The sequence below is a fragment of the Anomaloglossus baeobatrachus genome, chromosome 5, assembly GCF_048569485.1.
Source record: "Anomaloglossus baeobatrachus isolate aAnoBae1 chromosome 5, aAnoBae1.hap1, whole genome shotgun sequence".
Taxonomy (NCBI): Eukaryota; Metazoa; Chordata; class Amphibia; order Anura; family Aromobatidae; genus Anomaloglossus; species Anomaloglossus baeobatrachus.
In genome coordinates this window covers 62,510,886-62,537,506 of record NC_134357.1, presented here as the reverse complement: position 1 = coordinate 62,537,506, position 26,621 = coordinate 62,510,886, and the positions used below count along the sequence as shown (strand labels likewise).

General features: G+C 46.5%; 1 protein-coding gene across 1 annotated transcript in view; it reads left to right on the top strand.

Moving 5' to 3' along the window:
* The window catches only part of DNTT (DNA nucleotidylexotransferase), a 599,319-nt gene extending 578,362 nt beyond the window's left edge, over positions 1-20,957 (top strand). The window contains exon 11 of the mRNA XM_075352281.1: positions 20,871-20,957. Coding sequence (XP_075208396.1) covers positions 20,871-20,957 — 87 coding nt within the window. The remainder of the gene's footprint in view (positions 1-20,870) is intronic.
* Positions 20,958-26,621: the final 5,664 nt, after the last annotated feature.

Here is a 26,621-nt window from a genome sequence, read left to right as displayed (position 1 = left end):
GCCTCCCCCAGCATCAGCCTCCCTCCTCCCAGCCTCCCCCAGCATGAGCCTCCTCCAGCATCAGCCTCTCTCCTCCCAGCCTCCCCCAGCATGAGCCTCCTCCAGCATCAGCCTCTCTCCTCCCAGCCTCCCCCAGCATGAGCCTCCTCCAGCATCAGCCTCTCTCCTCCCAGCCTCCCCCAGCATCAGCCTCCCTGCTCCCAGCTTCCCCCAGCATCAGCTCCCTCCTCCCAGCCTCCCCCAGCATCAGCCTCCCTCCTCCCAGCCTCCCCCAGCATCAGCCTCCCTCCTCCCAGCCTCCCTCCTCCAAGCCTCCCCCAGCATCAGCCTCCCAGCCTCCCTGAGCATCAGCCTCCCTCCTCCAAGCCTCCCCCTCCCAGCCTCCCCCAGCATCAGCCTCTCTCCTCCCAGCCTCCCCCAGCATCAGCCTCCCTGCTCCCAGCTTCCCCCAGTATCAGCCTCCCTCCTCCCAGCCTCAGCCTCTCTCTCTCCCCCCAGCCTCCCCCAGCATCAGCCTCTCTCCTCTCAGCCTCTCTCTCCCCCCAGCCTCCCCCCCAACCTCAGCCTCTCTCTCCCCCCAGCCTCCCCCCCAGCTTTAGCCTCTCTCTCCCCCCAGCCTCCCCCCCAGCCTTAGCCTCTCTCTCCCCAGCCTCAGCCTCTCTCTCCCCCCAGCCTCAGCCTCTCCCTCCCCCCAGCCTCCCTCTCCCCCAGCCTCAGCCTCTATCCCCCCAGCCTCAGCGTCTCTCTCCCCCCAGCCTCCCTCTCCCCCAGCCTCAGCCTCTCTCCCCCCAGCCTCAGCTAATCACAGTTAGCACAGGCATTTCTGAGTATGCAGTGCGCCCCTCCCCCATCACATAGAAATGCCTGTGCTTACTGCTAATTGTGAGTATGCATGCAGTGCACCCCTCCCCCCATCACATACAGTTAGCACAGGCATTTCTGAGTATGCAGTGCGCCCCTCCCCATCACATACAATTAGCAGTAAGCACAGGCATTTCTGAGTATGCAGTGCGCCCCTCCCCCCATCACATACAATTAGCAGTAAGCACAGGCATTTCTGAGTATGCAGTGCGCCCCTCCCCCCATCACATACAATTAGCAGTAAGCACAGGCATTTCTGAGTATGCATGCAGACTGCATGCATACTCAGAAATGCCTGTGCTTACTGCGAATTGTATGTGATGGGGGGAGGGGCGCACTGCATACTCAGAAATGCCTGTGCTAACTGTATGTGATGGGGGGAGGGGTGCACTGCATGATGCAGTGCACCCCTCCCTCCATCACATACAGTTAGCACAGGCATTTCTGAGTATGCAGTGCTCCCGTCCCCCCCATCACATACAGTTAGCAGTAAAGCCCCCCTTCACATATAGACAGCTTATTACCTGCTCCGGACCCGGTGATTATCCTCCAGACGTCACACTGGTGCCTGCTGTGAGCTCTGCACAGGTTTGGATGTCCCAGCTCTTGGCAAGAAGCTGATTGGAGCGCGCGTGTTGTGACCCCGGAAATGCAGCTGTCGGCAGTTCCGGGTTCAATCAGCTCCCTGTGCCTGCAGTGTATTTGTATCCGCTTTAAAGACGCGGATACATACAAATCAATAGAGGGGCGCCCGTGCGCCCAACACAACACCCCCCTTTACCCCGACCCCCGCGAAAAGACTGCGGATTTAGTGGGATAGGTAAAAAAAAAAAAAATTTTTTTAATTTTTTTTTAATTTTTTTTTTTTTTTTTGCTGCTGGAAGGCGCCGCCCCCCCGCATCGCGCCGCCCTAGGCACCGGACCACAGGTGCCTAGTGGTAAATACGGCCCTGTCCCTAGAGCAGACCTGAATGGGAAGAGCTGTTTTGTAGATGTGAAGTCAAGTGAAGCAGCAGAATTCCTGGCAGGAGCGGTCTGTGATCAGTATGACCTGGCAGTGATTGGCACCGGTAAGAGCAGGCAGGTAGTTATTAACTATCTGCCTATACACTCTTCGCCCCATAGAAAATAAATACAAAAGTCCCAGATAACCCCTTGAGTGCAGCAGTTGCTGTTATAGTAGAACCCAGGGCAAGCAACCTAAGGGGGCCTGGAAGATCTCTCTAGCCAAAAAAGGAGGCAAGTACTATAAATAATATATAAGAGGTTGTCCCCTACTTTTAAATTGGTGGCTGATCCTTAGGGGCACTTTGCACACTACGACATCGCAGGTGCGATGTCGGTGGGATCAAATCGAAAGTGACACACTCCCGGCGTTGCTCTCGATATCGTAGTATGTAAATCGTTTTTAGCAAAAGCGTCGGTATCGTATGATCGGTGTAGTGTCGGTCATTTTCATTATTTTGGCTGCTGCGACGGTACGATGTTGTTCCTCGTTCCTGCGGCAGAACACATTGAGGAACTTCTTACCTGCGTCCCGTCTGCAATGCAGGAAGGAAAGAGGTGGGCGGGATGTTTTCGTCCCCGCTCATCTTTGCCCCTCCGCTTCTATTGGCCGCTTGCCGTGTGACGTCGCTGTGACGCCACACGACCCGCCCCCTTAGGAAGGAGGTGGGTCGTCAGCCAGAGCGACGTCACAGGGCAGGTAAGTGCACGTGAACCTGCCGTAGCGATAATATTCGGGGCGTGGACTATCGCGCTCGGCATCGCAGCATCGGCTTGCGATATCGTAGTGTGCAAAGGGCCCCTTAGGATAGGTCATCAATATCCAATCGACCAGGGTGAAACACCCCCCACCTCTGCCGATAAACTGTTCTTGTTGTCGGCAGCAAGCAGTCGGAAATGCTCAGTTCCAGAGCTGCTCTGTCTTATCATAGTGGCCGTGGCTGGTACTGCACATCCATCTCCTATTGATCTGAATATGAGGCGGATGTGCAGTACTCAGCCGCAGCCATTATCAAAAGACGGAGCAGCTCTGGAACTGAGCATTTCTGACTGCCTGCTGCTGCTGCCGGCACCGACAATGGCAGATTGGTGCAGGCAGGGTATCGGATCTGGGCCGATCTGACATTTATTATCTATCCTAAGGATATCCCATCAATATAAAAGTAGTGGACAACACCTTTAAATATCTGTGCAAAACCCCAAAATAATAACTATGAATGATTCAAGGGATGTCACATAATGAGCAGCCAGTGATCCGGATTCAATACCAGTATCCCTCATGTACTTTGACTTCTTTTTCAACAAGTTTTTGTGTTTCCTTCACACAGAAGCAGCTGAGCCCAGGGCGGGCGTAGCGCTTGGATTGTAAGCGCGCCGACTGTTGTGAATGTCCTTGCACCTGTATACATTTCATTCTGATTGAAGCGGTGTCAGTAACAAGCTGTGCTTGATCTCAGCTCCATGATCATTTTGTGCGGTAGGATCATTAGCGAGGTGGCCTTTGTTCTCCGCTTCGTAAGTGAAGCTCTTCAGCCTTTAAGTCTTTAAAAATGCACCAAGCTTTACATAATTCCATGCTCCAAATTTGAAGGTAAAAGAATTTTGTCTTTATAGTCTGAAATTAGAGAAGTGTAATAGTGAAGATAGGAAATGATAGAAGAAAAACACACGGTGCTCCTGACGGCTATGTGGGGCTTTTTATACGGCTGCTTTTTAACACATGCTGGGTCTAATCAGAAAATCTAAGATTTCCGAGTTGTTTTCCGATTGGACACAGCAGTCATCGGGAACCAAAAGCAAGATAACCACTGAACTCCAAGCCATCTTCTGCTCTTTCTTTTTATTAAAACCCTTTTTCCTTCTGTCACAGCCTGTGCTGACTGTAGACGCACCATTGAGCATAATTAGGCTTATTTTTAGCAATGTGGCCTGTGATTGAAAAGCCCACACAAGGGACGCAGATAAAACACAGTGCAGAATGGAACAATACCTATATTTTCAGTCCTCTTTTTACTATATATGTCCAATGTTTGGAGGCTTTTAGGTAAGATCACTGGCAGATAAGGAAATGATTACCATTCATTTACATTTTGAATTGGAGTTCTATATATCCTAAAACCACATCCAGTCACCTCTGAAAACTACACCCACCCAAAGATGGATTATGGCTAGTGTTGAGTGAGTAGTTAACTATTCGTACTTGCTATGCTTTTAGCGAGTACTGTCAGCTCCTTGCATATTCATTACGAGTAGCGGGCGCAATGTAAAGGCCACTTTACACGCTGCGATATCGGTACCGATATCGCTAGCGTGGGTAGCCGCCCCTATCCGTTGTGCGATATGGGCAAATCGCTGCCCGTGGCGCACATTGCCTAGACCCGTCACACTACTTACCTGCCCTGTGACGTCGCTGTGACCGGCAAAACGCCTCCTTTCTAAGGGGGCGGTTGTTCAGCGTCACAGTGACGTCACAGCTGCGTCACTGAACCGCCGCCCAATAGAAGCGGAGGGGCGGAGATGAGCAGGATGAACATCCCGCCCACCTTCTTCCTTCCACATTGCAGTCGGGAGACAGGTAAGGAGAGGTTCCTCGTTCCTGCGGTGTCACACGTACCGATGTGTGCTGCCGCAGGAACGAGGAACAACTTCGTTACTGCTACAGCAACAATATTAGAGAATGGACGATGAGCGATTTTGCACGTTTTTGCAACAATGCAAAATCGCTCATAGGTGTCACACACAACGGCATCACTAAAGCGACCGGATGTGCGTCACAAATTCCGTGACCCCAACGAGATCGCTTGAGCGATGTCGCAGCCTGTAAAGCGGCCTTAAGTCAATGGGAAATACTCGCTAAGTAGCGAGTCACCCGAAAACCGTACTTTTCGTGCGAGTAGCGAATAGTACGGCTTTTGGGTTACTCACTACTTAGCGAGTATTTCCCATTGACTTACATTGCACCCGCTACTCGTGACAAATATTCGAGTAGCGGACAGTACTCGCTAACAGCATAGCGAGTACGAATAGTTAACTACTCACTCAACACTGCTCATGTCAACATCCCCCCCCTCCCGATCTCTCACAATCCAAAGGAGACTATCTCCTTTCAAATAGGGGGTTTTATCTCCTCATGAGAATCCCCGTGCTCACCTACACTGATAACAATCGGTCAGTGTACAAATGCTATTATGATGAGGACTGTCCCTCCACTGAGAGTACCATGATCAAAGCACACCCCGGATAGGTAATCTGGGTCATCCCGACTTGCTAATACTGTGCAGGGTACGCATTGGTCTAGAGATGTGACGATTCTGTATTCCCTGCTTTCTCTGATAATAACAGCAGGTGACGTCACATTGGGTGAATAGCTGAGGCGTTCCCCCTGTCTTCGCATTGTTTGCACGGCCGTCCTGATCTCCAATTGGCCGTGAATGCCTGCAAGACGCCACTTCCGGTTTCGCCGAGTGACGCCACTTCCGGTTCCGCCCCGTGATGCGGGTGTGGAACGCAAGCGGCGTCCGATGGTGGAACGCATTAGGGGGGCGTTCCCTGACTTCGCATACGACCTGGGTATGCAGATCTGACGAGTGTATTAACACTCGATTGCATGCTGAGACTTAGTTCCATCAAAGCCATCATAGACATAGGAATAGAGTGAGTACATCTGAATGGGAACTTTACCTTTTCATCATACGGAGGGGGATGGTGGTTGGACGTGGAGGGAGGGAGGGGAGGGAGGGAGGTGGGGGGGGGGGTGTGCCTGTGGGTGAGGGAGCGGGGTGGACGGATTGGCTGGAGGTGGGGGCGGTTCACTCTTGGCAAAAGCCAAAAGGAGACCTCAGTCTATCAGGTCTCCCCTTTTATCCAGACAACATGCCGTCCTGTTAACGATTGGCAAGTTATATATCGAGCCTCCTGAAGATCCGTGGCCGGAGAAACGCGTCGAGGCGACTCCAGGGCATTTCTGGGACAATCACATGACCCCCAATGAGCTAAGTGCCTGACTATCTCTTTATGCACTAACCCGGGTGGTTCCACCTGGTTGCTTATTGATATGCAATCTGTATGTGCAAATGCAATGACACCTAAACCGGCTTCCTGGGGCATATAAGCCGTCTGTCTGGAGGAAGCAGACAGCCCCAGGAGCTTGTGTATGTCTGAGTCCTATACATCATATTGCACTCTGCACTGCTTTATGCACTTAGTCTAGTATGCATATCATTTTCTATTGGAGTACTCTCTCTGCATAGTGAGTTGATTTGGTTACTCCGGGTCCCTGAGAATACTATCTATATTATTAGGTTATATCTGATCAAGTATCATTCCAGGGTACATCGGAATTCCATGAAATAGTCAAGGCCTATCGGCCGGGTATATGTGTCCTAGTATTTCTGTCCACTAAGTTTGAATGTGCCCTCCCATAACCCTCCACTTTATCTATTTTTCATGACTATATTGAGGGTCTATCTAGGGATTTTTTAGGGCTAGCCACCGCTGAGTGGGGGCGCCATTTTCGTATATTTAGGGTGCCAACCCCCGCGGTAGGTAGTGGACAGGAGGGAGGGGTATCAAATAGGGTAAGAACTTTACCTTCCTCCCTTTCTTTTTCCTACACATTTTGCACAAGGGTTTGTGGATTTTAAATATTATTAATAAAAGAGTCTTTTAAGGGTTATATATATTTTTGATTGTGACACTTCCCCTTCTTCATAAAGCATATTGATTATGGCCAGCTTTCTAACAGGTCCTATTGACACTAACTCCTGGGTCGAAGACGCGAACCAGGCATTTTGCACAAGGGAAATCCCAGATGGTGGGACAGGGATCACCTCCCTGAAAACGAAATTTAGTGATCTTTATTCAGCTTATAAGGAGTATACGAAATCCTGGTGGGAGATTAAGGCTCTTGAAAACTACCTCAAAAACAGAATTGTCCCTAAGGGTCTAAGAATCAATCTCCGCCCATCTCCCCGCACCTCAAATTCAAAACTCCTGGAGGCTTGGCAGAAAGAATCCATAGAGTCTTCTCTCAGGTTTATGACCTTATTGGTACAAGAAGAGAAGACACTGTTGGAACAGGCCACCACGAAACTAAATTTGGACATTGAGGGTATCCTTAAGTTTAAATCAGATCCTGAGTTTAACAAAAGAGAGAGTGCCCTGCAGGTCTCTGTAGAGAAGTATCAGGGATACATTAAGGAGAGGAAACACCTACAATTCCAAAGAGATCTTAGGGAGTTTGCTACGAACCAAGCCTACAACTTTGTTAACCCAGCCCAGAGAGATACAGACATCTCCTCCTCTGATCAGGAGATCTCAGATACTGAAAGGGTAGCGGGGGAGACTTGGTTTAGCAGCAGAGGTAAGCGACAAAATAAGAGATGGAGGCGAGGAGGGAGGAACACCTACCCCACAAGGGACCCTATAAACACACGATCTTATGGGCAGGAATCAGGATTCTCGCATGCATCTACCTCTGCAACATCCGGTGGGATAAAGGCACCATCTTTTTTAGAGCAGGGGGTATCCCGGGGATACCAATTGAGGAACCGGGTGAACTAAATACAGAGCAGACGCAAAGTGGAGGGCTAAACAGGAGTCAGATTATTAATCTATCCGACTTTACACCTAATGAGAAACAGAACAGGATTTTGAGAAAAGGGCTGTCATTCGTGCCTACGAACGACTATAATTGTTTCCATTGGGTTAAAGACTTACAACTCTTCGGAAGGAAACTAAAATGGAGAAAATTCTTTCTCAACAATGACAGGGAGAGTTGTAGGAGGCTGGGACTGACCGAAGAGGATATAGAGGGATATCGGTCACTCCTAGGACTCCTGCAGGAACAGGATTCTGATCAGAATACCGGTTGTGGCCCTTTCACTGGGCTTAAGGCCAAGAGTACGAGAATGCCTCCACAAGGCGACACTACCAATATAGATCTTTTTCTTAACCTTGTGGAAAGGGACCTTAAAAAGATTCCCCGTAGAAACGATGGCTTAGATCGTAATCTCACTGACGATGAATTTTCAGCACTGCAGGATCTTGAGAAAAATGAGAATGTAATAATAAAGCCTTCGGATAAAGGCGGTAATCTCGTGATTCTAAGTCATGAAAGATACCTAGAGATGTGCCATCGTATCCTTAGAGACAGACACACCTATGAGGTGCTCTCCTCCAATCCTCTAAATGGGTATATGACATCTTTGCTCTTGATATTAGAGGAGGCAAGAGGGATTGGTCTATTAACTAACAGTGAATTTGATTTTTTGAAACCTAATTGCCCGGTTATGCCGACTTTCTATACCTTACCCAAGGTCCACAAAGGGCTGGAGGTGCTTAAGGGCCGACCTATCATTTCGGGAGTGAACTCGTATACCCAAAACAGCGGTATTTATATCGACGAAATTTTACGTCCCTTTGTCACCTCGCTTCCGTCGTACACACGCGACACAGCCGACCTTTTGGGTAGGCTGGATGGCATTACGGTTGGGGAGGATGTCATATTGGCTTCTATTGATGTAGAGGCCCTCTACAGTAACATACCCCATGCGTTAGGCTTGAAGGCGACCGAGTACTATCTTAACACACGAACCAGGGAACATAGGGAACATAATCAATTTTTGCTGGAACTACTGAATTTTGTATTACATCACAACCTCTTTAAATTCGACGGTAAGTACTTCCACCAGCTCAGGGGGACTGCTATGGGGAGCCCTTGTGCTCCCTCGTATGCAAACCTCTTCCTGGGCTGGTGGGAAGAAACCGTCGTCTTTATGGATGGGGACCACTGGTGGCAGTCACATATCTTGCTATGGTCAAGATATATAGACGACATCCTTGTCCTTTGGTCAGGTTCCAGCACTCTGTTCACGAGGTTCGTAGAGTCACTTAATAAAAATGAACTGAACCTTCATTTCACGCATGAGGTGAATACGAAGGAGTTGCCATTCTTAGATGTAATTATCAAAAAGGAGCCTAGTGGCATCCTCTCCACCAGCACCTACCGCAAGCCCACGGCTACTAATAGCATTCTGAGATGGGACAGCCATCATCCATTCCCATTAAGGAATGGTATCCCTAAGGGTCAATACCTTCGGCTGAGGCGGAATTGCTCCACTATGGAAACCTTCCAGTCCCAAGCCAAAGATATGACTAGACGTTTTGTAGACAGAGGTTACCCCCCTAAGGTACTACACTGTGCCAGAGTCTATGCAGAGAAACAGGACAGGATGGCACTTCTACATGGATGTGGAAGTAAGAGAAAAGAGGAGGATGACATCACCAGGTTGATCGGCACATTTGACTGTCAAAATGAAAGAGTCCGCAGTGTCCTTAAAAAACACTGGGACATCTTGATTCTGGACCCCGATTTGAAGCAGATGATTTCAGAGAAACCAAGCATCACGTACAGGAAGGGTAGGTCTCTTAGGGACAGATTGGTCCATAGTTGTTACATCAGACCTAAGCCCCCCGGTACGTGGTTGGACAGGGGCATATGCGGCTTTTTCAGGTGCGGAGATTGCTCATACTGTAATTCAATGAAACCTGCGAAATACGTGAGGAGTGCCAAGAATGGAAAACAATTCTTCCTAAGGTCCTTTGCTAACTGCAAGACGACGGGAGTAATATATGTGGCCACCTGTTCATGTCCTTTGAACTATATAGGCAAGACAAAAAGGGAGCTGCGTAGGAGGGTGGGAGAACATCTCGGTGACATACGCAACAAACGCGACACCCCCTTGGGGAGGCACATGAATTTTCATCATGGGGGTAACATACAAGAGGTTACGTTTCAGGTCCTTGAGGTGGTCAATAAGAATCCCAGAGGTGGTGATCACGACAAGGCCCTTCTAAGAAAAGAATGCGAATGGATTTTTAGAATGGAGTCTGTACACCCTGGGGGTTTGAATGAGCAGATTTCATATGCCTGCTTTCTTTGAAGCCTGGGTTTGTGTTAGGGCTCCCTGTGGTCTGCTGGTCTGAATCCCGTAATAGGGAGGTAATGTTTTAATTCATGCCACAAGGAACATGTGGCATCAATAATAATCTGTGTCAGGGGTGACCAACCTCACTCCCCCGTCCCACATACCTGCTCCTCGCTTTACATGGGCGCCCAAGCCCCCCCCGCACCCCCCCTCCCCTCCCCTATTGTCCTCCCTCTGTCCCCCCTCTTTCTTCCCCCTCCCCCCCCCTCCCCCCCCTCCCGATCTCTCACAATCCAAAGGAGACTATCTCCTTTCAAATAGGGGGTTTTATCTCCTCATGAGAATCCCCGTGCTCACCTACACTGATAACAATCGGTCAGTGTACAAATGCTATTATGATGAGGACTGTCCCTCCACTGAGAGTACCATGATCAAAGCACACCCCGGATAGGTAATCTGGGTCATCCCGACTTGCTAATACTGTGCAGGGTACGCATTGGTCTAGAGATGTGACGATTCTGTATTCCCTGCTTTCTCTGATAATAACAGCAGGTGACGTCACATTGGGTGAATGGCTGAGGCGTTCCCCCTGTCTTCGCATTGTTTGCACGGCCGTCCTGATCTCCAATTGGCCGTGAATGCCTGCAAGACGCCACTTCCGGTTTCGCCGAGTGACGCCACTTCCGGTTCCGCCCCGTGATGCGGGTGTGGAACGCAAGCGGCGTCCGATGGTGGAACGCATTAGGGGGGCGTTCCCTGACTTCGCATACGACCTGGGTATGCAGATCTGACGAGTGTATTAACACTCGATTGCATGCTGAGACTTAGTTCCATCAAAGCCATCATAGACATAGGAATAGAGTGAGTACATCTGAATGGGAACTTTACCTTTTCATCATACGGAGGGGGATGGTGGTTGGACGTGGAGGGAGGGAGGGGAGGGAGGGAGGTGGGGGGGGGGTGTGCCTGTGGGTGAGGGAGCGGGGTGGACGGATTGGCTGGAGGTGGGGGCGGTTCACTCTTGGCAAAAGCCAAAAGGAGACCTCAGTCTATCAGGTCTCCCCTTTTATCCAGACATCATGCCGTCCTGTTAACGATTGGCAAGTTATATATCGAGCCTCCTGAAGATCCGTGGCCGGAGAAACGCGTCGAGGCGACTCCAGGGCATTTCTGGGACAATCACATGACCCCCAATGAGCTAAGTGCCTGACTATCTCTTTATGCACTAACCCGGGTGGTTCCACCTGGTTGCTTATTGATATGCAATCTGTATGTGCAAATGCAATGACACCTAAACCGGCTTCCTGGGGCATATAAGCCGTCTGTCTGGAGGAAGCAGACAGCCCCAGGAGCTTGTGTATGTCTGAGTCCTATACATCATATTGCACTCTGCACTGCTTTATGCACTTAGTCTAGTATGCATATCATTTTCTATTGGAGTACTCTCTCTGCATAGTGAGTTGATTTGGTTACTCCGGGTCCCTGAGAATACTATCTATATTATTAGGTTATATCTGATCAAGTATCATTCCAGGGTACATCGGAATTCCATGAAATAGTCAAGGCCTATCGGCCGGGTATATGTGTCCTAGTATTTCTGTCCACTAAGTTTGAATGTGCCCTCCCATAACCCTCCACTTTATCTATTTTTCATGACTATATTGAGGGTCTATCTAGGGATTTTTTAGGGCTAGCCACCGCTGAGTGGGGGCGCCATTTTCGTATATTTAGGGTGCCAACCCCCGCGGTAGGTAGTGGACAGGAGGGAGGGGTATCAAATAGGGTAAGAACTTTACCTTCCTCCCTTTCTTTTTCCTACACATTTTGCACAAGGGTTTGTGGATTTTAAATATTATTAATAAAAGAGTCTTTTAAGGGTTATATATTTTTGATTTCAACATGGCCCTGAAGCAAAATCATGTGGCCATTGGCCACCACAGGAGGGTGTATTATCGGCCATGCTGCCCCGTGTGCTTTCACCCTTATATCCGTGCTTACTCATGAGTTGTTGAAGAAGCAAGAAACGCAAATGGTGATCTGTTCAGTGCACCCTAAGCTGTGGCCAATGGTGCCTAGATGTGTTTGTGTAATAAATGCATTTTACTATTAAGACTTTCTCTTTAAAGCTCAGTCATTTGTGTCACAGACTTCATCAACTACATAATTTACTTGTCATAAGGAGATTTTTGCAGGCATTGCCAACTGTCATGGCGGCGGCGGGATCTGGGGAGACTTCAGATTCCTGCAGCCTGCTTTCTAACTTCTCTGATATCTGTGATTAGAATAGGCAGACTTGGGAGTCAACTTACAGACTTGTACTTCATGGGGGGGTAGCAAGAGTTAATCTCTTTTGGACTGCTTGCTAGTCTCCTTGGTCACATGCTATGGGAAAGCCAGTCACATTCGCTCTTTTACACTATATATTCTAGCTGCACTATTCCTATGATGAAAGCTATAGCTTGACTATACCTTGCCAGGAGTGGTGGTTGTGAAATTATTGTTGTGTGCAGTTGTGGTGTTAACCCTTGTTGTCGTTTTCTTTTTTTGCTGCCTTACTTCTCTTGTTTTTCCCTTTAGTTTCTTACTGTTTATTCCTGTGAGAGTGCAGTGTGACTGAGTTTCTGTTATACCTGTCTTTATAATCAGTGTTTCCATCTCACTCCTGCCCCACCTTCCCTGGGGGAAAGGGGGAACAGATCAGCTTTACCCAGGAGTATAGTAAGGCATGGGACTCCGGCATCTTCACCATCAGAGGTAATCAGCAGGCGAGGGATAGCCTTAGGTTCTCTAATGTAAGGGACATCATAGTAGCCTCTTGTCCCTCGCTATCCTGCAGTCACAGCTTGACATTACTAACACGATGTGAAATAGCGGTGGTGTCTTCCCCTTCAGAGCATAAACTTTGGCTTGGAGATAAGGACCAGAGTTGGGGCACCCAGCTTTGTTAACTTGGCTGTCCCAATAAAACAACTCCTGCCTATACAACTTATCTGCGCATATAGACATCATAGTGGGGTCGCCTTCTTTTGACATCCTCTATGATCTACTCTATGAAAGCTAGGTTCCATCTCTGCTACGAAACTACTTAGATGCAGCTTTCATTCTGTGATAGCAGCATCATGGTGCAAATTAGTTACTGTTAATGTTATGTAGCTGGACTTCTCGGGAGATCATTATTCTCACCATATAATGTAAAGTTAAAGGGGTTATCTGGGACTTCCATTTTTTTCACACATGGAGCTAAAACTTACAAGCAGGTAGCTGCTAACTATATACCTGTTGCACCCTGCTGTGATCTCTTCCCAATAAAAGCGATTACAGACCCCTTCTGCCGGTGATTTTCCTGTGACATAATGTTGACAGAACAGTTCCTTCCCTGCCATTCTGCTCTGGCAATGGAGAGTGGTACAGCGACAGAGAGTGAAAGTGGGAGAGTGAGAGAAGGGGAAAGTGGGAGAGAGGGAGAGTGGGAGGAAGGGAGAGAGAGGAAGAGTTGGAGAGTGAGAGAGAAGGAGAGTCGAAGTAAAGCCGGCGTCACACGCTACGATATATCTAGCGATATTGCGTCGAGGTCACTGAATTCGTGACGCACATCCGGCATCGTTAGAGATGTCATAGCGTGTGACACCACCGAACGACTGTGAACGAGCAAAAATACTCACCTTATCGTTGCTCGTTGACACGTTGTTCATTTTCATAATGTCGTTCCTCCTTCTGCGCGCCGGTTGTTCAATGTTCCCGAGGCAGCACACATCGCTACGTGTGACACCCCGGGAACAACGAACACAGCTTACCTGCGTCCCGCCGGCAATGAGGAAGGAAAAAGGTGGGCGTGATGTTACGGCCGCTCACCTCCGCCCCTCCGCTTCTATTGGGCAGCCGCTGTGTGACGTCGCTGTGACGCCGAATGTCCCTCCCCCTTCAGAAAGAGTATGTTCGCTGCCCACAGCGACGTCATTAGGGAGGTAAGTACGTGTGACGGTGGTTAACGACTTTGTGCGCCACGGGTATCGAATTGCCCGTGACGCACAAACGATGGGGGCGGGTGCGATCGCTCATGCAATCGCATGATAGATCGTACCGTGTAACGCCGCCTTTAGAGAGAGAGGGAGAGTTGGAGAAAGGGAGAGTGAGAGAGAGACTTAGTTACTTTCCCGGACAACGCTGGGCACTACAGCTAGTGTATGTATGTATGTATGTATGTATGTATGTATGTATGTATGTATGTATGTATGTATGTATGTATGTATGTATATATATATATATATATGTATATATATATATATATATATATATATGTATATGTATGTATATATATATATATATATATATATATATATATACACACTGTATATACAGTATATGCTATATTTGGTGTCACTGTAATCATATTTGTCTGCAGCATCTTTCTGTTAGGTAATATTTATCAGGCACAGATTGATATATAACCAACACCCAGAAATCAATATTGGAAGTGTAAATTGTTCATCATTTCACAACACCAGGGATTTTATTTCTAAATGCATTATATGGTGACACAAATAGTTTAATTCAAAACTATCATTGTCTAGGAAAAAAGCAATTCTTCATCTAGCTACGTCAAAGGTAAAAAAAAGTATGTTATGTCTTTGGGAAGAAAAAAACTAAAAATAAAAGCGAAAAACACAAAAATAGAGTTAGTAAATAGTTAACAAATGCTGCTAATATGAGATGAAGCATGAATGAAGAGCACAGCGCTCATGTATCTAGCTCTCATTAAATGCACTGATTAGCCATGATTGGAAAATATCCCTCAATTAATGATAGTCTAAAAGTCCTTGGTTCTGCTGCCGCTGGTTTTAGTGCTATTGATTATCAATGTCAACATATAAATATAGGAAGCTGCAAATCAGAGCACATTGCTTTCCATGGGCATTTGTTCTGCACTAAGTGTAGTTAATGGTCATGTTTACAGCCACAAAAGCATTATTTGCAGGCATTAAAATAACGGAATTGATGGGCACAGAGAACACAAGGGAGAGCCAGCTGCTCTTAAGCATTTCATATAAGCTTGATTGATGCTGATTAGAGATTAGCTATAAGCTGCGCTCCGAAATGGCAAAAATGTAGATGAAGACACACAATCATTATTTTTTTCCTGTGCTAGGAAGGCATAAAGAATAGTGCTGATTGTAATCATTAAATAAACACCTTGACTACGTGGAATAAGACTGTAGTAAACCAATAATGCAAAAAATAAAAGTCAAATGAAGTCGCTCAATAACAATGTAAGAGTAAAGCGTCTACTTCGTACCAGTTCTTGGTTCCACGCCAAGGTCTTGAATGGGCATGCTGACAGATGCCAATGATAATACCCCACCTGTGCCGGAGTCCAAACGTGAAACTGTGCAAGAAATATCAAAGAATACTGATAATCGTGTTAGAGGAAAAACGAAAACCATTCCCACTGTAATTGAACCATTCACTCCATGTTCGGGATTTTTGTACAACTGCAAAAATCCACATTCACATCCACATATGCTCATGAAAGGTTCCCAATTCCATAACTGCAGCTAAGACTGAGTACGTTTCTACCCTCAGATAACCATGTATCAGTGACGTAACTAGAGTTCGATGGTCCCCAATGCAAAACTTGGACCTGGCCTCCCACCGTACACCGGCACTCTGGGTATAGGATAATTAAAACGACACTCGGGGTACAGGATAATGACAATGACACTCAGCTCTTTCCCTCAGCACCTAGCTTTCCCATGCTCTGAAATCCCTCTTTCTATTAGCATCCAGCTTTCCTATGTTCTGATATCTATCTTGCCCTTGACACCCTGCTTTCACATTCTTTGCTATACATCTTTCCCTCAGCACCCAGCATTCCCCATGCTCTGCTGTACATCTTTCCCTCAGCACCCAACTTTCCCCATGCTCTGCTGTACATTTTTCCCTCAGCAACCAGCTTTCCCCATGCTCTGCTGTACATCTTTCCCTCAGCACCCAGCTTTCCTCATGCTCTGCTGTACATCTTTCCCTCAGCACCCAGCTTTCCCCATACTCTGCTGTACATCTTTCCCTCAACACCCAGCTTTCCCAATGCTCTGCTGTACATCTTTCCCTCAGCACCCAGCTTTCCCCATGCTCTGCTGCCCATCTTTCCCTCAGCACCCAGCTTTCCTCATGCTCTGCTGTACATCTTTCCCTCAGCACCCAGCTTTCCCCATACTCTGCTGTACATCTTTCCCTCAACACCGAGCTTTCCCAATGCTCTGCTGTACATCTTTTCCTCAGCACACAGCTTTCCCCATGCTCTGCTGTACATCTTTCCCTCAGCACCCAGCTTTCCCCATGCTCTGCTGTACATCTTTCCCTCAGCACCCAGCTTTCCCCATACTCTGCTGTACATCTTTCCCTCAACACCCAGCTTTCCCAATGCTCTGCTGTACATCTTTCCCTCAGCACACAGCTTTCCCCATGCTCTGCTGTACATCTTTCCCTCAGCACCCAGCTTTCCTCATGCTCTGCTGTACATCTTTCCCTCAGCACCCAGCTTTCCCCATACTCTGCTGTACATCTTTTCCTCAACACCCAGCTTTCCCAATGCTCTGCTGTACATCTTTCCCTCAGCACCCAGCTTTCCCCATGCTCTGCTGCCCACCTTTCCCTCAGCACCCAGCTTTCCTCATGCTCTGCTGTACATCTTTCCCTCAGCACTCTGCTTTCCCCATACTCTGCTGTACATCTTTCCCTCAACACCGAGCTTTCCCAATGCTCTGCTGTACATCTTTTCCTCAGCACACAGCTTTCCCCATGCTCTGCTGTACATCTTTCCCTCAGCACACAGCTTTCCCCATGCTCTGCTGTACATCTTTCCCTCAGCACCCAGCTTTCCCCATACTCTGCTGTACATCTTTCCCTCAACACCCAGCTTTCCCAATGCTCTGCTGTACATCTTTCCCTCAGCACACAGCTTTCCCCATGCTCTGCTGTACATCTTTCCCTCAGCACACAGCTTTCCCCATGCTCTCCTGTACATCTTTCCCTCAGCACCCAGCTTTCCCCATGCTCTGCTGTACATCTTTCCCTCAGCACACAGCTTTCCCCATGCTCTGCTGTACATCTTTCCCTCAGCACCCAGCTTTCCCCATGCTCTGCTGTACATCTTTCCCTCAGCACCCAGTTTTCCCTTGATATCAGAGCATGGAATAGCTGGGTGCTGAGGGAAAGATGTTTAGCAGAGCATGGAAAAGCTGGGTGCTGAGAAAAAGAGCCAAGTTCACCCAGATTTCCCATCCCATGCTTGTATCTTTCTCCCACATCCTTCTATGTATGTCCCCATCCTGGAACATATGATCTCCATCACGCCGCACACATTAAAAAATGTAACAATTATACTCGCCTTCCCTTTGCTGTTCTGGTGCGTGGTGTTTTCTTCTGATACAGTTTTTCCACATGCACTCACATACCACTACAGAAAAACACACGCTGTATACTGTACATGCACAATATTACATGCATAGTATACTGTGCACAATATTACGTTACGCCCCTGCCATCCATTTAGCAGGGCCAAGAAAGGGCACAGGATCCCCTGTAGCCTGGACTCCATCGATAAAGAAATGTGTCGGCTCATAGCTGGATTTGTTTTTTAAAGGGAATATGTAACCAGAATCTTGTTCCAATCATTTTTTATTTTCATGTTCCACAATTGTCATATCACTATATACTTGTATATATTTAAAGATATCCTGAAATATTTCAGTTTTCACACTGAGCCTCCTAATAGGTTGATACTTCCTTTTTGTGTAGAAATCTCTTATCCCCAGACAATTCTCAGATAGGGTTCTTAGTTATTGTAGCATATCTCTTAGTAATGCAAAGGTGGCCGTCCCCAGAATCATGTAAAAAAAGGTAAAATAAAATCACAATTAGAAAAAAAGTGGTTCAGAAATATATATTTCAGTGTCAGGTTTTAATTAGTAAAAATATGTAGTTGATACAATTCCCTGTAAAGGACAATTTATTTAGTGTCTGTGACACTTTGTTAAATTTGTACAGATGCTCGACCCTTTGTTTTTCCTTTTTCATTTCAGTCTTTTCTACCTTCTTTCCTCTTTCCCTTCTTCTTTCTCATTTTCTCATGGGTTCTCCTGTAATAATTTCACCCTTATAGGGTTGCAAGGCTTAGAGGGTTATTCCCATCTTCAAGATACTATTCAATATGTAATAGGTGTAATAATAATAATAATAATAATAATAATAACAAAAAAAAGTAAATATTTCCAATTAGAAATGTAGTATAGTTCTCTTGATATAGTCATGTCTCTTACCTCATATGCAGGGCATTGCAGCTTAGGTATTGATAGTTACATCCACTTATAGTGACAGTTAGTCGCTCGTGGTCATAACAATGGATACCTAAGCTGCAATGCCCTGCACATGAGATAAGATACATGAATATATCAGGAGAACTATACTACATTTCTAGTTGGAGGTATTTGCTAATATTTATTATTATTATTATTATTATTAATATTAATAAACCTACTACATATTGAATCTTGGAGATGGGAATACCCCTTAAAGTCACATTTAGTCCACAGTATCAAATTTACAATTGTCGCGGGCGGAGGAGGGGACGCCGCGCTCTCCCACTGCTCGGGTCCGGCTGCCGCGGCTGCTGCGGCCTGCCGCTGCTCGGTGGCTCGAGCGATGGGCCGGATCCCGGGGACTCGAGCGGCACTCCTCGCCCGTGAGTGAAAGGGGATTGGGATTTGGGGATAGTTTATTGTCCGTGACGCCACCCACGGTTGTGGTGATTGAATGTACACCACCGCTGCTCTGGCTGGGGATCCCGGGAGTGATGGTGTGGAGCAGCCAGTTGTTGTGTTGCCCCTCCGTGGGTAGGGGTTGGTGATCCCGGGGCCCTGTGATGGGGTTGGGATGGTGGACAGGCGGGTATGGGGCCTGTGGAGGTGCAGGGGCGCAGGGACAGCGCTGTGCCGCACGGCACGGAGGTACTCACTCAGCCAGTAAACACGACACAGTTCTCGGTAAACAAACTGCTGGTTGGACGGGTCCCTCGGACGGTTCACGGTGCTGATGTTCCCTGCAGTTAGCGGTGACGGTCTCTTCCCTGCACCTATGTGTTGTTGTTTGGTAGCGATGGGTTCCCACCGGTAACCCGCCCCCCAGCTTGGATATGAGCCGGAGGAGCTCCACTCTTGCCCGCAGGCGCTGGCCCTGGGAAACTGGTGCCTTGGCGGTGGCGGTGTCTCCCCTTAACGGTTGGACTGTTGCCTTCAACGGGACTTGGTTGTTGGGAGACAGTCGTCCCCTTCACTGACGGATTTGGCAAATTCAGTGACTCCTAGCCTTGCCAGGATCCGAAAGGCCCCTGCCCTGGTGCTGACTAATCTTCGTATACCGCTCCGGTACCGCCGGGTCACCACCCGTCCACGGTCCTTTCGGCAACCTCCAATCAGTCTCGCCTGCAGACAGTCACCGCCATCTGCCAACCTTGCTGTCTCAGTCTGGGGCACACACCCGGACCAACTTCAGGCTTCTTTCTGTCACTTTCTCTGTTGCTCTTACTTTAGCTCCTCTACCACTTCTAACTCTCCACTTCAACTCCTTCCACCTCCTCCTCAAAACTCTATCTTTACTCCATCACTTCCCTAGCTTAACTCTTCCTCAGACTCTAGTCTGGCTTCAACTGCTTGGTTCTCCCGCCTCCAGGGCTGTGAACTCCTTGGTGGGTGGAGCCAACCGCCTGGCCCACCCCCTGGTGTGGACACCAGCCCCTGGAGGAAGGCAACAAGGATTTTAGTTTTGACCTTGTGTGTACCTGCAGGGAATGTGGGGTGCATGTGGTGTTGTGACCTGTGACCCCAGTTGTTGTTGAAGTGGATAGAAACTGCGCTCAAATGGAATGGGAATGGCATAGACAAGATGCCTGAACACATCTCTGACTCCCAATACATATAAATAAATAATTAAAAAAAAAAAAAAGATTTGCGATCCCCCCTATTTTTGATAATCAGCCAAGGTAAAGCAGACAGCTGGTATTATCAGGCTGGGAAGGTCCATGGTTATATTGGTGATATTTGAACTGTTAAACTACAAACTGTGTGTAGCCCCATCTTTCATATGTTTAGTTAATCAAACTTATTACATGAAAACCAACTTATGAATAGTGATGAGCAAGCATTACCATGCTCGGGGGCTCAGTAATGAACAGTTGGATGCTTGGATGGGTACTACTCAAGTATAATGGAAGTCAATGGGAACTCGAGCATTTTTCCACAAGATTTCCTGCAAAAATGCTTGAGTTTCCCAATGACTTCCATTATACTCAGGTACTCGAGTCACGACCATCTGAGTGTTAAGCTGCTCTTACGAGTACTGAATTCCCAACCATGGTAGTTAAAACGGGTGTGTCAAAGTTAACAGACAGTCCTATGGTGTCCTTAAATAGAAGTTCACAGAGTTTGGCTGTGCAAAATGCTCCCGGACTTTCTATTTTTCCTTCTGTTAGTATTCAGTGTACTGGGTATCCCCTCTGCTGGGTTTTCTTCCTTTTCCCTTTAGGACCCAAGGGAGCTTCTCTTCTCTTTAGCTGCTAATTATCTGTACTTCCCCTTGGGTTTAAATACTCTAATTTTCCCTGGGCTTGTGCTGGTGATATTCAGTTCCTTCACAAGTTCTGGATACAAGTAGGTGGCTTGCACTTATCAGTAGAATCCCTGTGTGTCCTTTAGTGCCTAGTGGGGTTGAAGAAGAGTTCATCCCATCCACTCCCTACCTAGGACCCAGAACAGGGTCAGCCTAGGGTCAGGTATACGGCTTGGCATATAGGGGTGGAACCTAGGGCCCAGGGGTAGGCTTGGTCAGGGGTCACCATCTCCCCCTTCCCTAGACACAGGATTTCCCTTCCCCTCCTTTTTACCGTTCACTTAGTACTACCCCGTACCTAGCGTGTTAGTAGTGCTCAGTCATCACTACTTATAAAACATATTATTCTCTTACAAACTGTATAATTGTTGCATGGCAATGATCTGTTTTATCTATTTTTTTTGGATTTTGCAGAAAATTTTCTTGAGAGCCAGAACTGAAGAAGACATCTTTGCCCACCTTGGCCTGGATTATGTGGAACCAGAGCAGAGGAACGCATAACGATCAATAATTTTTGTAAAAGAAAATAAAAAATTATGCTGTGTAAAACTTAGTCAACCAATCGAAAGTTTGACAGGAACAGCCAGCCTCCCCACATATATGGATTTTTTATTTCCCAACCTTCTTAATTGCAGATGTCAGGGGAAAAAAAGATAGTGTTGTTAAATTTCGATATGCCTGATCCTATTTGTTTAATGGGAATTGAGTTGCTGCCTGGGGCATATGGCAGCAGCTTAAGCACAAAAAGTTGTTCTAACCCATAGATTTTGGCAAGGACTGCTGGTTAATGGGTCTTCCCAAAAATCAATAGATTAGGCAAATATGTATGGAAATCTCCTGACTGTTTACTGGTTGGAGATGTTAGATAAGAGAAGGATTAGACATGTGGATTTCGGCATGCACAATCTTTTGTTCTCAGGGTAGATTAGCTCCTGATCATTTGAAAAACATGTATTTACAGAAGTACAGATGATATAGTTGTGTGGCTAGGCTTAATCTTTCTTCTGAAAGAATATAAAATTGTCTTTTCTAGTATCGACATTTAGTAAAATCCTATTTACAAAGCTTCCAGGATTTTAATACATCAGTCTGAAATGAAGATGGATTGAGTATGTAACCATACATGTCAAGGTATTTTAATTCGAGCCTTGGGGTGACTTGTTTACGCAAGTACTGCAATTGGAGCAAAAAGTGCAAAAGCTCAATTATTGTGAAAAAACTGTATGTGATGGATTTTTTTCAATATTTTTAATTAGCTCATTGTTCAATGTATATAAAAATCACCTGTTACTTTTCAAACAATTTTATCTTTGCAGACCTGTGAAATTATTGCACTGTATCTGTTGCCAGCCTTTACAGAGCTCAGAATAGGCTAGAGCTTCGGGAGCTCAACCTGGCCTCCTCCCCACACTGTCTCTCTTTCAGCCAGAACACAAGTTGCAGCAGTAACGAAGGCCCGGACGTGTTATTCACCAAAAGGGCTGCAGTTGATGGATTCTGGTTTAGATGGCAAATGACTAGTTCAGTAAACCCACCACTGTGGATATCTGATGCCTCAGTCTCCTCCTGTTCATCCTTCTCTCGCATGCGGCCATACAGCAGGCCACTGTGGAGCAGGAAGAAGTGAAAAGAAAGGGGCAGGTGACTGTATTAGTGTAGAAGGCCTTTCAACAGGTCCCTATTTTTTGGGTGGAATTTTGGTGAAATGACCCTATGATTGGACCTGTTCCTTTCACCAAAGTGAAATCAGTTAGCTCCAGTTGTTTTGTCCATATTAACATTCTGGCGAACAGGCACTTTTTTAACACCAGGCACCTGTCGGCAAAACCCTTTGTACTATGCTTGTCTTGTCCCATGACTTGGGAATCATACAGTATTGTATTGTCTTCATATTGTTTTTGTTACATTGCTATGTAATCAGTTTGCCTTTTAAGCGGGCTTTACAAGCTGCGATATCGGTACCGATATCGCTAGCGTGTGACCCGCCCCCATCGTTTGTGCGACACGGGCATATTGCTGCCCGTCGCGCACAAAATCGCCCGTCACACATACTAACCTGCATAGCGATGTCGCTGTGACCGGCGTACCGCCTCCTTTCTAAGGGGCTGGTTCGTTCGGCGTCACAGCGACGTCACTAAGCGGTCGCCCAATCAAAGCAGAGGGGCGGAGATGAGTGGGACAAACATCCCGCCCACCTCCTTCCTTCCTCATTGCGGGCGGGATGCAGGTAAGGTGAGGTTCCTCGTTCCTGCGGTGTCACACGGAGCGATGTGTGCTGCCGCAGGAACGATGAACTACATTGCCCAAATATCAGCAACGATAATTGGGAGGAGGGGGGCATGTCACCGATGAGCGATTTTGAACATTTTTGTGACGATTCAAAATCGCTCATAGGAGTCACACACAACAAGATCGCTAACGTGGCCGGATGTGCGTCACAAATTCCGTAACCCCAACGAGATCGCTGTAGCAAAATCGTAGCATGTAAAGCCACCTTTAGAAGTTTGTCCTTTCCCTTTTCCGATGTAAGTAACCCCTCCCTACTGTCTCCTGTCAGTGTTTGTCAGCCATCTACAGCTTTGCATGATCTCTACACAGCTCTGTTTCTAAATTGTCTTTTACCTACTGTAACTGTGCCTAACTACAAGAACTCAGCTGGAAAATGAACCTTCTGCTGGAGTCTTCATGCTTGACTCCTAGTCGTGCAGTGTTCAGCGTTGCACTTGCTGGGGGTCATGGTGGCATCGGACTCTGTTCACACTGCATAGTCCGACAAACAGACTGGTTTTATTTAGTTGCACAGCCTGGATTGGGCCTTGGCTGCTTCTGGCGTCACTGCTCTCTAGCACAGCGGGAGTTGATTTTTACTGGCCTGTGATCATCTGCTGGGAGCGCTGGCTGCTGATTGCCGATGTATGTAAAGTGCTGTGGACTAATAGCGCTATATTAAGGAATAAATATTATTATTATTATTATTATTATTACCAGCCCTTATAAGGTTCTGGATTCTGGGACTGAGTGCCGGATATAGCTTTTGCTTCCTCAGTTCCAGTGGTTATCCAGTCCTATGGTGATCTACAAGTGATGGTTCTACACGGTGTGCGAGTTCTCCAGTTGTGTGTTGATTTCCCACCCCTTTTTGCATTGCTCCCCAGTTCACATACTGTCCCTCCTTTGTGTTTGAGTGCAGTGTGCGTGAGTTTTCTTTTACCCCTGTCAGTGCCTATTTGTGGGGTTTTTGTTACTGGGTGTCCAGCCAGCTCACTGAGTGGGTTTGGCGTAGTCTCAGGGCTTGGACAGAAGACAGAGCCACTCTGGGGGCTCAAACCTGGCTACCATCAAGCCTACCTTTGAGTTAAGGGACAGCACAGGGGCCCCAGTCTTAAAGTCAGCCTAGGATTCCTTTTCCCATTGTTACATACCCAGTGAAACTCCTGCACTTGAATTACTCTATCTTATAAAATCTGTTTGTGTGAATAATTATACATGTAAACAACCATAGAAATGATGTATCAAGAGCCTCACACTCGCAGCCTAGTTATGAAGTTAGAATAATGCTGATGGCGGCCCTGCATACAATACCAAAGTAGCGCTGGTTTGGGCCTTTGATAAGTTGGCAGCAGTAAAAAGCTCAAGAAAAAGAATAAATAAGATGGGTTTTCAGGCTCCAAGGGTAAAAAAAGATCATAGGACAGTGCAGTGCTTGTATTGCAACCCCCTTCACCCCATCTCTAACACCCAAATCTATCATGGTGGCTTGCCCTCAACCTTTCTGTTCTGACACTGCAAAGTTACTTGCTATTTTTCGCTTTTATCTTGCCATTTTTTTTTTTGAGGGCCTTTTCAGATTGACTCACCGGCTTTTATTATTCCTATTTTTATTATCTATTTTCTTTGACACTAGTTTTCTTTTAAAATAGAATACATTACTTAATTTTCTTCATCCCAGCAATGCTGCCCTCTTGAAGGTTCAAAGTGCTTTTTTTCTGCCAACTAATGGTACATAAATGCCATATATAAATACCACTATATTTATCTGCTGCAAATTCCTATCATTTCTGTCATTTTCTTGTTTTATTTTATTTCGAAAAAACAAGATAACCATAGTTCACATTCTGAAATAAAACTATTTCTAGTATTTTATATCACTTTAATAATTCATACTGGTTGTTTGCTTTTTGTGTATCTTTGTATCATTGTACAAAGCAGATGGTAAAAGATTAGACAGGCTTATCATCTACAATCAAACAATGAAGCATTTTCCCTTTGGCAAGCTTGTCTTTTGTAGCTATGGTTAATAATTTGCTGGTAACAAATAATAAAGAAAAATAATAATAAATAAATATATATATATATATATATATATATATATATATTTATATGGACTGGTCTCTTATGTATATATAACTATATCTATATATATATGTATATATCTGTATCTATATATATATATATATATATATATATATATACCTAAGAGACCGGTCCATATAACTTACTGGGAAAAATTGACATCAGAGCGAGAGGTTCTCTACCAAGGACTCATTCTATTACTCAGAATGCAGAGCAGCTAAACATGGCTTTTTTTGTGACCAAGTTACATGGTTGCCCTAATGAAGTCATCTCACATTTTTTATTCGCTAAACCTATGTCTATGTGTATATAGTGTACAGTCACTGTGTTAATATACTCATCTACTGAGATAAGCGCCGTTCCAGTCTTCTGTGTGACGTCACCGCTAGTGATGAGCGAGTACTAAAAAGCTCGGGTGCTCGAGGCTCGGGCCGAGCATCCCAAGATACTCGTGTACTCGGCCCGAGCACCGAGCCCAATGTTATCCTATGGGAGACCCGAGTATTTTTGTGAAATGACCCCCGGCAGCATGTAGAAACCCTAAAAATGGCACAAAAGTCTCAGAAGAGTGCTCAAATGACATGGCAACAGCATGGGGAAGACCCCTTGAAGCATTTATCACTCAAAAGTCACAGCTGTGAACAATTTTGTCCGCGTTTTACGCCATTTTTACGGACTCACCAGAAAACCTTCCAAAATGACACCAAAATGAATTTTCATGGCGGAAATGTTAAGGGCACATACCCAATAGTGAGATAGAGCTGGTGTATGTTACTTTTTGAGATTAATACATGAAAGATTTTACGTAAAACATTGTGTGGCACTCCGATGTCCCTGAGAAGAGACGTACATAAAGGCCTCTGAGTCTAATGTGCCCATTTTGAGGAAGTGAGTCTTTGTAGTATTTTCCTTTGCCAGGGCAGTCCAAAATTGTGAGGTTCACCAATGCCCCTGCATACAGACGTGCATGAGGGCCTGTAAACCTGAAGTGCCCATTGTAAGGAAGTGGGTCTATTATAGTATAGCCCTTAGGCAGGGCAGCCAAAAATTGGGAGGCTCCACGTTGTCCCTGGATAGAGACGTGCATGAGGGCCTGTAAACCTGAAGTGCCCATTGTAAGGAAGTGGGTCTATTGTAGTATAGCCCTTAGGCAGGGCAGCCAAAAATTGGGAGGCTCCACGTTGTCCCTGGATAGAGATGTGCATGAGGGCCTGTAAACCTGAAGTGCCCATTGTAAGGAAGTGGGTCTATTGTAGTATAGCCCTTAGGCAGGGCAGCCAAAAATTGGGAGGCTCCACGTTGTCCCTGGATAGAGACGTGCATGAGGGCCTGTAAACCTGAAGTGCCCATTGTAAGGAAGTGGGTCTATTGTAGTATAGCCCTTAGGCAGGGCAGCCAAAAATTGGGAGGCTCCACGTTGTCCCTGGATAGAGATGTGCATGAGGGCCTCAAAACATTAAGTGTCCATTGTCAGGAAGTGGGTGTATTATAGTATAGCTCTTAGGCAGGGCAGCCAAAAATTGGGAGGCTCCACGTTGTCCCTGGATAGAGACTTGCATGAGGGCCTGTAAACATTAAGTGTCCATTGTCAGGAAGTGGGTGTATTATAGTATAGCCCTTAGGCAGGGCAGCCAAAAATTGGGAGGCTCCACGTTGTCCCTGGATAGAGACGTGCATGAGGGCCTCAAAACATTGTTCCCATTGCAAAGGAGCGGGTCTCCTGTCGTTGTAATGTCCATTCTGCAAAGAATGGGCAAAAAAATTTACCACTGGGGGTATACCTGAAACAAAGGCCTAACTATTGTAACGGTC